The sequence below is a fragment of the Ascidiella aspersa genome, chromosome 8 (assembly GCF_963924565.1).
Source record: "Ascidiella aspersa chromosome 8, kaAscAspe10.2, whole genome shotgun sequence".
Classification (NCBI taxonomy): Eukaryota; Metazoa; Chordata; class Ascidiacea; order Phlebobranchia; family Ascidiidae; genus Ascidiella; species Ascidiella aspersa.
In genome coordinates this window covers 24,824,493-24,837,571 of record NC_139454.1, presented here as the reverse complement: position 1 = coordinate 24,837,571, position 13,079 = coordinate 24,824,493, and the positions used below count along the sequence as shown (strand labels likewise).

At 37.5% G+C, this 13,079-nt stretch overlaps 1 protein-coding gene across 1 annotated transcript; it reads left to right on the top strand.

Annotated features, from left to right (window-relative positions):
* Positions 1–6,828: 6,828 nt before the first annotated feature.
* LOC146137011 (transmembrane protein 272-like) lies at positions 6,829–12,663 on the top strand. Its single transcript, XM_083395418.1, has 4 exons — positions 6,829–9,673; positions 10,823–10,882; positions 11,096–11,308; positions 11,863–12,663. Exons 1-4 carry the CDS (start codon positions 9,535–9,537, stop codon positions 12,063–12,065), a joined length of 615 nt encoding a protein of 204 aa, XP_083251544.1. The 5' UTR covers positions 6,829–9,534; the 3' UTR covers positions 12,066–12,663.
* Positions 12,664–13,079: the final 416 nt, after the last annotated feature.

Here is a 13,079-nt window from a genome sequence, read left to right as displayed (position 1 = left end):
GGAACAACACACACCAACTCTACACAACGTAGGAATTTATATTTTATTCCACCCTGATCTTACACAAAAGTTATAAGAGTTGAGCAAAAATTAGATACCTTAAGATTCTCAAATATCTCTCGACACCCTAAAGCATTAGGATTGGCATCCCAGGGTGCCGCGGTACTCGGGTTAAGAACCACTGCAGTAGAGGCCTCGGTAATAGCGAAACTCTGCCAGCAGCCCATGGTTTGCGTACGAGCTCGCAGTCGCTAAACACTACAGCTATTTCCGACAGCATTTAAGTGCCCAAGCAGTGCGAATTCCGGCATAAGCCAAGAAGGTCACCACGTCCTGTCAATCGGGCTGTTCATTTGCCATTCAGGCATAGGAGCATGCATATTAATGCCACAAGCACAAGAGTTGGGCCTTTCACTTCCTGGCATTTACCGTGACATGGCGAGGCTTACGCCAGTGCTTCTCAAACTTTTTTAGTTTTGTTCACCCCTAGCATCTATCTCCAGATTTCATTCACCCTTGTCTTATGATATGATAAAACTATCTCATCTATGTAACAGCACAAAATGACTTGGGTTGTTTCGAATTTTGTTAAGATAAACTCAAACTAAGTTTTACCATTTCAAACCTATAATTTATCGAGTCCAGAAATATAAAGCTACAAAAGCACAAAACACAGTCACCAATTTTTGTAAATATACACTCAGTGCGAACCAACTTCACTATTACAATGGGCAAAACAACACCAAAAAAACAGTTTAGTAGTCGATTTACTGCAGAGCTATCATCCATTTCTGACGGATCACCCTTATTCACCCCTTTTGGTTGGTTCACCCCTGCAAAAATTTTGTTCACCCTGGGGTGAACCGTTCACCTGTTTAAGAAACACTGGCTTACGCAATCATAAAAGCCGTTATTTATTGAGCTGTATAGGAAATAACACAGCTGAAAACTTGTCACACGGGTAATAAAAATACAGAGCACTTCACAACAAACGAGAAACAAACATTTAACGACCAGTCTATTACTTGCCATGAGTTGTAGAACATCATTCAGGAAGGCAAAGTCCTGGCGTAATTACATCGATAAATTGTACGAGGATAAATGAGTAAAGAGATAAGCAAACAATTGTCATTAGCAATGCCAAACGAAACCGTTACGGGATTAACTTAAAGCAGGGGTTCTTAACCAGGATTACGTGTACCCCTTGGTGGTACGAAGCACCAAAGCAGGGGATACGACATGCAGTGTGAAATTATGCGCTATTTGGGCATATTTGTGAAGAATGCGTAACAAGTACGAAAAGCAACAACAAAAGCCAAAAAATGACTAGTTGTTTGCGTGTTGTAAGTATTGTTAAACTTACAAGACTGTACTTATTGCATGCATTCAACACATAAGTGATAAATACATTGATTTCAAATTGTTACAACTTTATTTACTTCTGTCGGACATCGTAGGGGATACGAGAAAATTTCATGAAAGTTCAAAGGGTATAAGCGCTAAAAAGGTTAAGAAACACTGACTTAAAGCGATATAATAAACAAATCCCAGGCTGAGCATCTTTTTGAAACAAAGCAACATGTTCACAACTGTAAAATACAGGAGAATAGATTCAACATTTCAATAGGTCTTATTAATTCAAGCATTGTTAGAAAGGTTTTAAGGCCTGTTAACCCACTACAAGCCGGACTCATCAAAATAGTATTTTTATTTATTGTAATTGTTTCCAGATAATTTGCTAAAACAGCCCTAAAAGTCAACACCAATAAAAAAAATAAAAAAAGTAAAACAGTTCGCCCGCCAGGTGAAAAAATATAACCATGTGTTTAAGAACATGAATACCGTACAACACATTTCTTAATCGAGCCGGTTCAAAACATAGAATAAAAAACAAGTTTTTTTAAATACATCTCCATGTGGCGATACCCTTTTTGAAATCATGTTAGTTCTTAATGACGATCTGTTTTATTGCAGTATGGAAGTATCTTTTCTCGTAATCGCTCTTAAAGAACAGCGCACGATTAAAATAAAATAATTATGGGCTTTCTGTTCTATAAAAACATGAACATTAGGAAGACATGAATGCGCTTAATTGGGATATAACATTTCCATGGAAAGTGCAAAGAATAAAGGTCAAAGTCCAAATATGTCAAATATGTTTCAATGGGAAAGGATTAGGCCTTCATTTGAATAGAGAAAACATGAATAGGTAATGCACAGTTATAATCTGTCACGTTGCAACCTAACTGACTTAATACCGGGAATCTATTGGCTTGGGATGAAAGGATCCAACAACTACCTTTCATTTATTCACAATAAAATTAGATAAAATCGGGTTTGTTTAATAAGATTGTGTGTAATTGGCGCTTGGAAACTAAAACCATTGCATTTCGATAAAAATAGAAATTGTTTAAGAATTAAAAATAGAGCAAATAAACAATTCAGAAATCCGATATGAATCGAAATTAGTGTAATCAGGTGGCACTATATGAAGACAAATAGTGTTTGAATTCTCGACAAGCTTTCGCACAACCGTGCTTCATCAGGTCAAAGTAGAAATGACACCTGATTGTCCTATATAGAATTAGACAAATACAGCCATATACAAAGAACTAAAATTAGCGGCACACTGCAAATCGCACCGTTAACATTCCAACCAAAAGGCCGTGTGTAGAGTATATTGGTGTAATAGCTTAGACTGACTTCACCTGTCGTTAGAAATAGGTTTAATTGTTTTATGGCGTTTTCGTTTCGTTGTGGATTTTTAACGAAGGGTTAATGACATAGAGCTCGTTAACAATATAAAAAACTTTATGTTTTGGCTTTAGGCCCTGTTACGACTTTGTGCTTGAATACCTTTGTAGCAATGATGCAAATTACCTTCTGAATTAGCGACTCACTTCAGCTAAACGGCGCGAATTATTTTGTAAGTAGCATCTGCTGTATGCCTTGTTCTATTAATTGAATCTCGACGCTTCGTTGTCAGTAAATACAAATTCAGCAATACTTGTGCTTGGTTCGACATATAACCCGAATGATTGAAGTCACATCATGAGCGTCAACTAGAACTACCGTCTATCGATTGAACAATTTTTTTACAAACAACTTGAGTACCACACGGACCCCAGAACAAGCTACAGGGGTCGGGAACCTATTCCTCGCGAGTTATATTTAACGCTTTTTATGAAAGAATCTTGCTTGCAGGTAAAGCTAAGCTATCATTTCACAGCATGATCTGAAAAGAATTGCAAGTGGTCAAGACCGCTTTACTAACTTTATATTTCATTTTTTAATACACACAGGAGCAAATTTTCGGCTCTTCGCGCGAATCTCTTTATATACCCCTGCCTAAAAAGCATAACATAGTCGGGGCACTTTCGGTATATTTACATTGAAAAATACCATACCTTGCACAAAAAAAGGACACAATTTACAAACGATTTGCAAGGTTCATATTTGTGCACTCCGAAGTTTTGTGCACTCAACAACGACATGTCGACAAGATTTTAATGGAACTGGAATAAGGATTCCTTCGTTGAGCCTAAAAAACGACAAAGTCGGCGTACTTCGAAATTCTGCAACTCAACTTATTATTTCCGGCGACGTAAAAAAATGTGGATGGTAAATTGGTGCAAATTTATTTTAGGTTAACACAGCGGTTCCCAAACTGGGGTCCGCGGACCAACTGTGGTCCGTACAGCAGTTTCAGAGAAACATTATATATTTTTTTGTCAACCGGTTCTGGCACAAAAGTCATATTTTTCGGCAAATAAACTGAGCAGCGGGCGTAGGCTGTAACACTGTCTGTGTCACAAAAGGAAATGATAAAAACAACAAAAATGAAAAGTTAAGTAAATTAAAATTAAATGATGAAACTATCTGTTTTTCACCAATAAAACTAGCCTGTGCAACAAGGTAAATGTTGTTTCTCGGTGAAATTAGCTATACATTTTGTAACCAGCTGGTGTACATTTACCACGTGATGAGTAAAAAATAGAACGTGCACATTTTGAAAAAAACACGTGAGCTACTTGGATCTTAAAAATCGGTGTATCAGATAAGATGCAAAAATATATCGACAGTATAACCAGTAATGCTGTTAACCGCTTTGCTGATCTCAAAAAATTTCGTGGGGCGGTTTCTATAGAACCGGTGCAAAACGACTGAATCCCACCACTGATTATATCTGTCCCAATATTTTTCTTTATTTATGCTTTTTTATTTGATAATATAGCGTGTTTTATAATGTCTCTTGTGACATCATAAAGCATTTATATTTCTGTACTACCTGCTATGATATATCAACGAAAAATCGTACTAGTTAGAAAGTTGTTAATACGAAAGAATTGTGACTGCACTAGTGTACTACAAGATACATGGGTTAACTGACCCTTACATTTTTATAGGGCCGCGAAATATCAAAATAGTTGCAACGGGTCAACCAAGATTGGGAACCGTTGGGTTAACACAGTGGTTCTCAACCGGGGTGCCGCGTCACCCTTGGGTGCCAGATCTAATGATTGTTGCTAAACTCTTACAACTTTTGTGTAAGATTATTGTTGAATAAATTCAGTTATATCTTCCTACGTTGTGTAGAGTTGATGTGTATTGTTCCAGCTCAGTTTATTGTGACATTCAGTGAATTACCTAGGGAAAAATCTTGTAGGGTGCCGAAATCTATTTGTTATTTCCGAGCGTTGCCGCTAGCCCTAAAAGGTTGAGAACCACTGGACTAAAGGTGATAAGCATAATCTGAGAAAAGGCCAAAGTTAGTCGGAACGATCCGGAACAGCTTTCGGACAAAAAATTGCTTCCTGGACGGCTTGCTGCTAAAACAATTTTTACATGTTCGCCGTAAAGCTACAAGCACAGTTTTTTCACTAATGTTCTAAAAGAAACAACAGTCAAATGCCCTGGCAGTTTTATAGGGCCGCGAAATCAAAATAATTGCATTGGGTAAACCAAGATTGGAAACCGTTGGGTTCACATTTGTCCCAATTTGTAATTCCAAAGCACCAAGCCATTTTTTCTCTGTAACGAGTAATGCTGAACGGAATGTACGCCAGCCGCTTTTCGCTGTGTCACCTTTCCCGTTACGCTTGGGGTCAAAAGGTAGCTACTCCCAGAAACCCGACCCGCCTTTTGTTATCGGAGGTTCGGTGAATACAAGAGAGCAAGAGCTTTTTTCTTTATTTGTGAGAGGCCCAGTGTTTTTTCTTTTTTGTGAGTGGACCAGTGTTTTTTCTTTTTTATGAGTGGCCCAGTGTTTTTTCTTTTTTGTAAGTGGCCCAGTGTTTTTTTCTTTTTTATGAGTGGCCCAGTGTTTTTTCTTTTTTGTGAGTGGCCCAGTGTTTTTTTGTGAGTGACCCGGTGACCTAAGGATAGGCCTGACAGTGGAATTTGTCGTTCTACTGCGACGGTTGAAACTACACGGGTGACAAATCGCCTAAATTCATGCTGAACCAACGGTGCACAAAGAAAAACGCTTGCCTAACGTTTACGGGTACAGCTGTCGTTGATAGAAATGCCCCGTTTTCAAGAATTGTGGCTTCGTAATGTTTACGCTTTGCCAATTTTTACATCGATTGGTTTTCTTTCTTGAGCAAAACTCTGCCACTATACATCACTATCAAATGACGAGTACGCTAACAAGTTAAATTTGAGGATCAAACCTTAAGTAAACTACTAGAACGGTTTTACCTGCCTTTACACACCCTATAGCATACAGTAATTAATGAAGGATTGAAGTGTAGTTCCAAGGTTTTAAACTACGAGTTTTACATCTAGACCTGCTTTTAAGCGCTGTTAGATTAATAATTATATTGCTATTTTTTACTTTTTATCATTGACCTATAGACCAGTGGTTATGTACACGTTGCACTATAGTGGTATGCTAGCACCTTTCAAGTCAGGAACAAATTGTAACAGACACCTACCGTAAATCTAATTTGGTTGCGACCTACGTAAGTTTGAATTTCTAATATCTGCAGTTAGCCTAAAAAGCAAGTTTTTTAATCATTTTTCACTTTTATAAACTCATATAAATTCGATGCTAAAGGGTTTCTTTTGAAATTACTGGTTTACGCAGTGACAATCAACGTCAACCAAGTCTTAGGCAGCCAGAAAAAAACTGAGAACCACTGCTACCAGTAATAAGTGTGGTTTGCGATGTTTCTATATGCGTCGCTATCTTCTTGTGGCATTAAATGTGGTAATATCCACATTTGGATGACTAAAATCGTGGTATAGCAAATAGAAAAAAAACGCAAGCCTTAATTCAGTTCCGATCAATCTTTCTTCAATCAAAGTTAAACAGAAAGAACTTCTGCTTAAATTTGCATTACACCTGGCATACTTGAAATCTTTTAAGGCTTTTACGTTGCTGGTTTTAGCAAACTTTAACACAAAGTGGAGTAACCTATTAAATGAAGTCGTTGGGGTATTTTAATGCCACACCATAAACGAGAAATGAAAAACACAATTTCCTAACAAATCATTTATCAAAAAAATAGTCTATTTGACGATTACACGTATACGAACAGTATTTAGCGCACCACAGTTGTAGCAACGGATTAAGTAATCTTAACACCGTATTTCGATTTCTTCGATTGAAGAAGCGATGTCGCAAGACAAAAGGGTGCGTTCTTTTACCGAATGTGTACATAAGGTCGCTAAGCGAGGTGTAACGCTCTTCTCCAACAATGCCGAGCCGTTTCTCTTTCGAGGCCGAGTCATTCTTCAACCACGTGCGGTCACGTGTGTTAACCCATGATGGCAACGTATATAGAGCTGCCCGTGCGGATCCGACGCCCAAAGGGGGCTGCGGCATCTTTTGAGTGTGGTGGGTTTGCGCGAACTAGGTCAGTTCAAACCACAGTGAATGACAACCTGTGTTAGCTATAGTGTGCCTCGAGAGATTTCAAGGAAAAAGTATGTATTTGTAACAAACATTTTTGAAATAGTGTTCGTATGAAGTCCAAGATTTTAGGTAAGGTCCCTATCTGTAAAAGACGTCGAGATATATTTACATTTATTGCACTTTAGTTTTTTTCGGTTTGCAATTTGTAGGTATTACAGGTTAGCTGTTTAGTTGCAATTAATGTGTTTTGCAAATTCCTCAAAAAAGGGCATTGATTTGCCCAAACGGGCCTGCGGCATCTTTTGACGGTTGTAGGTTTTCGCGGACGAGATCAGGCGTTTGCAAAGCGGCAGTTTAAGCCGCAGTCATTCTCAACCTGTGTATGCTAGTGTGCCTAAAGCAAGGGTACTTAAATTGGGGTCTATGTACCCCTCGGGGATACTTGAACCAGTTTAAGGGGTTCATGAAGATTTAATGGATATATTAGTGTGTATTTAATAACTAATCAATTTATAAAAAAGAGTTTATTTAAAAATAAAACGTTTGGTCACTGAATGCATTTCGACCCAATTTTACTTAAACATTTTTCGACCAAAGATAGATAGATTTATTTTTTTGGAACCGAACAGCAAGAACGCAGTACAAGTTAAAAGTTCTGAAGTGTTTGTATAATTTAAGACGTAATTTTTCGAAATTTCTTGCCTACCATGGTCCATGCGCAAAATAAATCCGAGGTCCGTGTAACAAAAAATAAGAACCCCTTGCCTAGAAGGGTAGGGAGATTAAGTAACAACTTTTTCTAATTTAAGAAAAAAAACCTTTAAGCTGTTAAAAATTCGCACTGATCATCTATCTGAAACCCAAACATTCTTGATATAGTGTTCGTATAATGTCTTTTTAGGTATGCTCCTTAACATTTAGAAACGTTGAGACAAATTTCAATATATTACACTGTAGGTTTTGTTAGTTTGCCTTTACTGGCTGCAGGTTTGATGTTTATTTTGCATCAAATGGATTTTGTATTTGCAAATTCCTTGAAAATAGTGCCATGTGTTGCACTACGGCGTATGATTAGAACTTTTAGTTTGGAAACAACTATATAAGATCACTTTGAATACCAGCAACAAAAACACTTAGAACAACACAAGAATTTTCTTTCAAACCAGTGTTGTTATGACAAAAAGTAGAAAAACACCTTCAATATAGCTCAAGCCATACCAGGAAATTGACTAATTTTGATACGCCCTGTAAACCACTGGCGTTAAAGTTATATCGGGATGTAACGCTATCTGATTTAATTTAGCGGGACAAATAAACTTTCCGATTTAATTTATAATCTGATTTTACCTGAAACAAACAGCATTACTTCTCGATTCAAATACCGTCCGGTTTGGGTTAAATGGGATAGTAAATTTTTCCGATTTAAAACTGTCTAATTTAACTTAAATCGAAAAAAATTACACTATTACAATACGATTTAACCTAAATCGGACAAAAATGTTGTCCTTATAAGCGAAATATTTTTCCCAATAGCGCCCCGTATTGTTTAAGGTCAAAAATACCTCATTATGTATTGCTCCGTGCATAAAGTTTGCTTATAGTGGCGCGTTCAAGCAAAACGCTGTTAAAAAGTTTAGTTGTGCGGAATCGCGTTAAAATTCGTCCGTGGATCGTTTAGTCTGTAGGCCTACTTCGTATCTCTTTAAATCACCGTTGCGGAATATGAGGGTTGTAGTGACTTCTTAATAACGTAGGAGCATAGATTTTTCTTCGACGTAGAAATTAGGCTAAACACGTAATACAGCTGTTTTAAGTAAACTATTATTAGCTCTGAAGTTTGCTTAAGAACATACTCTAATCTACCTATGTCAAGGAATAGTGTTTGCCCAAGCTATTGTGTACACCAGTATTGTTCAGCCATATCACCTTACCTTTGTAGGCCGCAATCCTACCACACACGCTAAAAAGTGTTTACCTTTTCCTCCGTAGTCATTGTGCAGCCATTTCGCCATGTCATCTTTCCCTTATTGATTGGCAACGCTGTTGTTGATGTCTCTCTATATATTTTTTATTGGGCGCCGAGCAACAATATAATCACATCTTCGGTTTCAGTAAATTTTTTTCTGATATTAAATGCTTGTAGATAATATTCAGGGTGGGCTAAACGTAGACTTACAATTATTCCACAGCATTGGCTTGGAAGAAGAGGCAGCATTGAAATGGCCACCATGCTCACCTGACCTGACACCAATGAAATTCTTTTTGGGGGGATGTTGTAAGAACAAGGTGTATGAGAAGAACCCAAAAACCATAAATTTACTTTTAGACCCAAACCCTACTTTTTTATCACTGTAAGCCTACTGTTGGCCCACTCTGTATACATTTTCTGCCAGTGTCAAATATACTTTTTTTTATTCTCTAGTTAAATAATTTATCAATATAGACAACTTAAAGATTTCAAAGGGTTCTTGTTTTATCGACTTTCTTTTACTTGGTAATTTGATTAACCTGGTGGATCAAATTACCAAACTAAAGTACTTTGCTGCAAAATGGTTGAAGTCTTTGTCGGCTTTAATTGCTACTTACTTCTGTATGGGCTTTGATATTTTTATTGTGGTAATAAAATACACTTTTTTAACAGCCTTATCCGATTTGCAGCTTAAAAAAGTAGAAATATGTCATGTAAAGAGAAATCGTCTTGCAACAATAAACACCAGTATGTGTCCTGGGTGGACGGAATAAAAGAGGCGAGGATGCAAGAAAAGGAACCCACACAGTTCGTCAAGAAGGCTGGCCGAAGTGTTTACTACGCCGGTATGTACAAGAAATCGTTAGAAACCGGGCTGTGGAGTCGGACCCGGGATCCAGGATTCGATTTTTTGGCTGGGTGAATCGTCGTCGTAAAGGCCCGTTTACAGTCCAGCTGCACTAAGCTGAGCTGGGCGTAAAATTGTTAACACTACAGCTGCACTAAGCTAAGCAAAGCGTAATTTGCATTTAAATTCTATTGTTTCGAGCTTTTCACGTTTTGCTAAACTCAAGCTCAGTGCAGCTATAGCAAAACGTTAGGCTTTTGAGCGATTTTTACGCCCAGTGCAGCTCAGCGCAGCTGTGGTGTAAACGGGCCTTAGACTATACAAGGGTCCCGAGTCCGACGGGCGCAGAAGCAAATTCGGTGTAATTTTATGGATCGTTTGTGAATACACATTGTATATATGTACATTTCAGTTGCTGAATGTTGATCACCATGAAATGAGGTTGTATGTACGAACAGGAAGCAACAGGCAACGGTGGCATGGTCGTTTCTCGACCAGCTTTCCTCTGAGCCTGTGTATTTAACGGTCCTGGCATGACCGAGGTCGTGAGTTCGAACCTCACCGCTGACTAGTTGTGTTTCTAATTGCCTTGCTTGCTTGCACTATAATCCTGATCAGACTGACTGATTCGTTAAGCCTTTACGAAAGCATCGTGTACTATAAAATGTGTGCCCCTGTCGTTGGCGAGTAGGACTCCAGAAGGGCTTGAACACAGAATACACAATATGTATATGTACATCATATCGGTCGTATTTACAACCTTATGAGTTTGATACTGTAAACTGTATACCGAGTATCAACCCTATTTTGATTAAGTGAAAGGGTGGAAACACATGGCTGTAGAGTCTATTCAGCCAGTTTTAGACTCGCTAAATGAGTTGATTTTCCATGCCCCAGTCGGACTCGCGTTTATCTTTTCGGCTGAATTCGGTGCCGACTGCATAGCCCTGTTGAGAATTAAAAGTGCTCTTCCTAAGTTTACAAGAGCGGTTTTGGGGTAACTTTCGTCTGTCAGACATAAATTACTATTTTAATGAGTTGAGAATGTTTTCTTATATAAAAAAACAACAATATTTATATATATTGCTTAAAATCGCATTGGTAACTGCTGCTGTGATATGCTAACTGGTGAAATATTTTCGTGCAGATTGCAACAATTGGTGGTTCGGTGCAATGCTTGGGATCCCCCTTTCAATGACAATCGTTGGTTAGTGGATTTATTTATTTTTTATTTTTTTACAAATATATGAATTATTTAATATATAATCCTAATAAAGTTTAATAGAAAAACTGTTATGACAAAACATTTTTTCCAGGATGGGAGCGTCTTATAGCATCTTACAACAAATTAAACAAACTAAAGTTCTGTTTTTTTTACCCCACCGGACTAACAAAACAAATTAAACTAAATTCTGTCTAGGTGCAACAAACCTTGAAAACTGTCCGGTTAATCGAATGATTCCCATTTGGATGATTGTGTCTGGTTCAGCCACTATGTTGTGGCTCTTCTTGTCTTTGCTGGACAAGATCATCAACAAATGCCAGAAGCCTGACAAGGATTCGGAGGACGGACAGAGCTTTCGTGGTCTCATGTCTTTAATCGGAGTCTTTCAATTCGCTTGGCTAATCACTGGTATGTAACGAAATTCAAGGTTTAAAGCTAGAATAGCCAGTGTTGTTATAAACTAGGCCAATGACTTGATTTTAGCTTTAACTTTAGTTATTGCTTGTAAATTACTTTATTTTAGTGCACTTTATTCAGTGCTTTTAAGTAACTGGCCTTGCCCTAATACTTTATTTCTACAAACTTCTCTTGGGCGATTTTTCCACACGATTTTGGTATATTTGCTTCATTCTTCGCGTAAAACAGTTCGCTTGTTTTTGTTTTAGTTCGGTTTTGCAAGGCAACGTGCTAGAGATGAACACATTTTTGATATTTTTAAGTTTAAACATTTAGTTTTAAAGATACTTACTTAAATGTGAAGTGACTTGTTATAACGGTGATTGCAAAAAACTTGAATTGAATAAGTAATGAATTGGATTCGAACTTTAAACTAACTATGATTTGGAGACTTGACTTCTGATTTTGGAGACTTGACTTCTTTCTTATACTTATAGTTGTTGTAATGATAGAAAAACTAATCACAAATTCATTGATTCCACTAACATTTCTTTGTTTCAATGTAGGTAGTGTCTGGGTCTATCCACAATACCGTCCTGACACAAACGCGGAGAGTGCAAATTATTGCAAGAGCAATCTCTACTACTATGCCTTCTCGATGATTACAATAGCCTACATCATCATGTTTCTCTTCTTCTGCGGTTGCTGCGCTTTCTGCGCCAAAATCAAACCCACAGAAAATCAGCCGACTGACGTGGAGGCCCGTTAAAACAAAGAAATCGGACGCCATTTTTTGTCTCCGCCTGTTAAAGAAAGATACCAAATTCGTAGTTAACTTTAACCATAGATCTCAATTGTTAACACACATATGTGTGTACACGTTCATTGAATAACTTTAACCCAAATAGCTTTTTTACCTGTTTTTTTAACACCAAACAAAATGTTATCGTTTGTGCTTTAAAACCATTACAAGACGTTCTTTGAAAATGTAACGTGTAATTCATAGTTTACCTACATTCCCCCTTCGTTAATAATTCGCTTTCAACGTTACAATAAACTGTATGAACTCGTAATTCTTCCGTGCTGTTCTGTTATAATTTCTTTAAACTTCGGGTCGTTTATCGAATTCGAAAATAAGCACAACGTTTTGAAACATGTTAACCGCTAACCTCAACTCTGAACGTTTTGCAATATAAAAGTGCCCTCTGGTTTGCATAGTGTACGTTCGATTTCTGCTTTCCCTGGAAAAATACATCTGTTCCACTTCGTAAAATCGCGTTTTATGCGCCAGGCTTACAACGTGCTTACACTTTTTCCAGTTTACACTTTTCTGCAAAAAAATAAATTGATTGCTGTTTGTGCTTTAAGAGGGATCGTTAAGAGTGCGTTGTTGACCTGGGCAACGTTGGCAGGTAATTTTAACGCTGGTACTTTTTCATGTTTGTCCTCATCGATTTTTTTTACTAATGGCCAGTCAAAATTCTAATTTTTTAGCTGTCTAGGTCAAGTTTCAAAACAAGTCGATTTAAGTCATTGGCCTTTTAAACATTTGCTACACTACATCAAAAACTATACACGGTTATGAGAAGAAATAAAGAGGCAATTACCGTACATCAAACAAACCGGTTTGCCTGTACAAAGTGGATGAAAACTGGGTCAATTTCATTACAATTATGTTTACTTCATACACAGGTTTAAGGTACTAAATTGAACATTAAGTGAAGCACTTAAGTTAGTCATTTACTTAAGTCATTAGAACGCTAGATGTTGGTAAGCACATTTT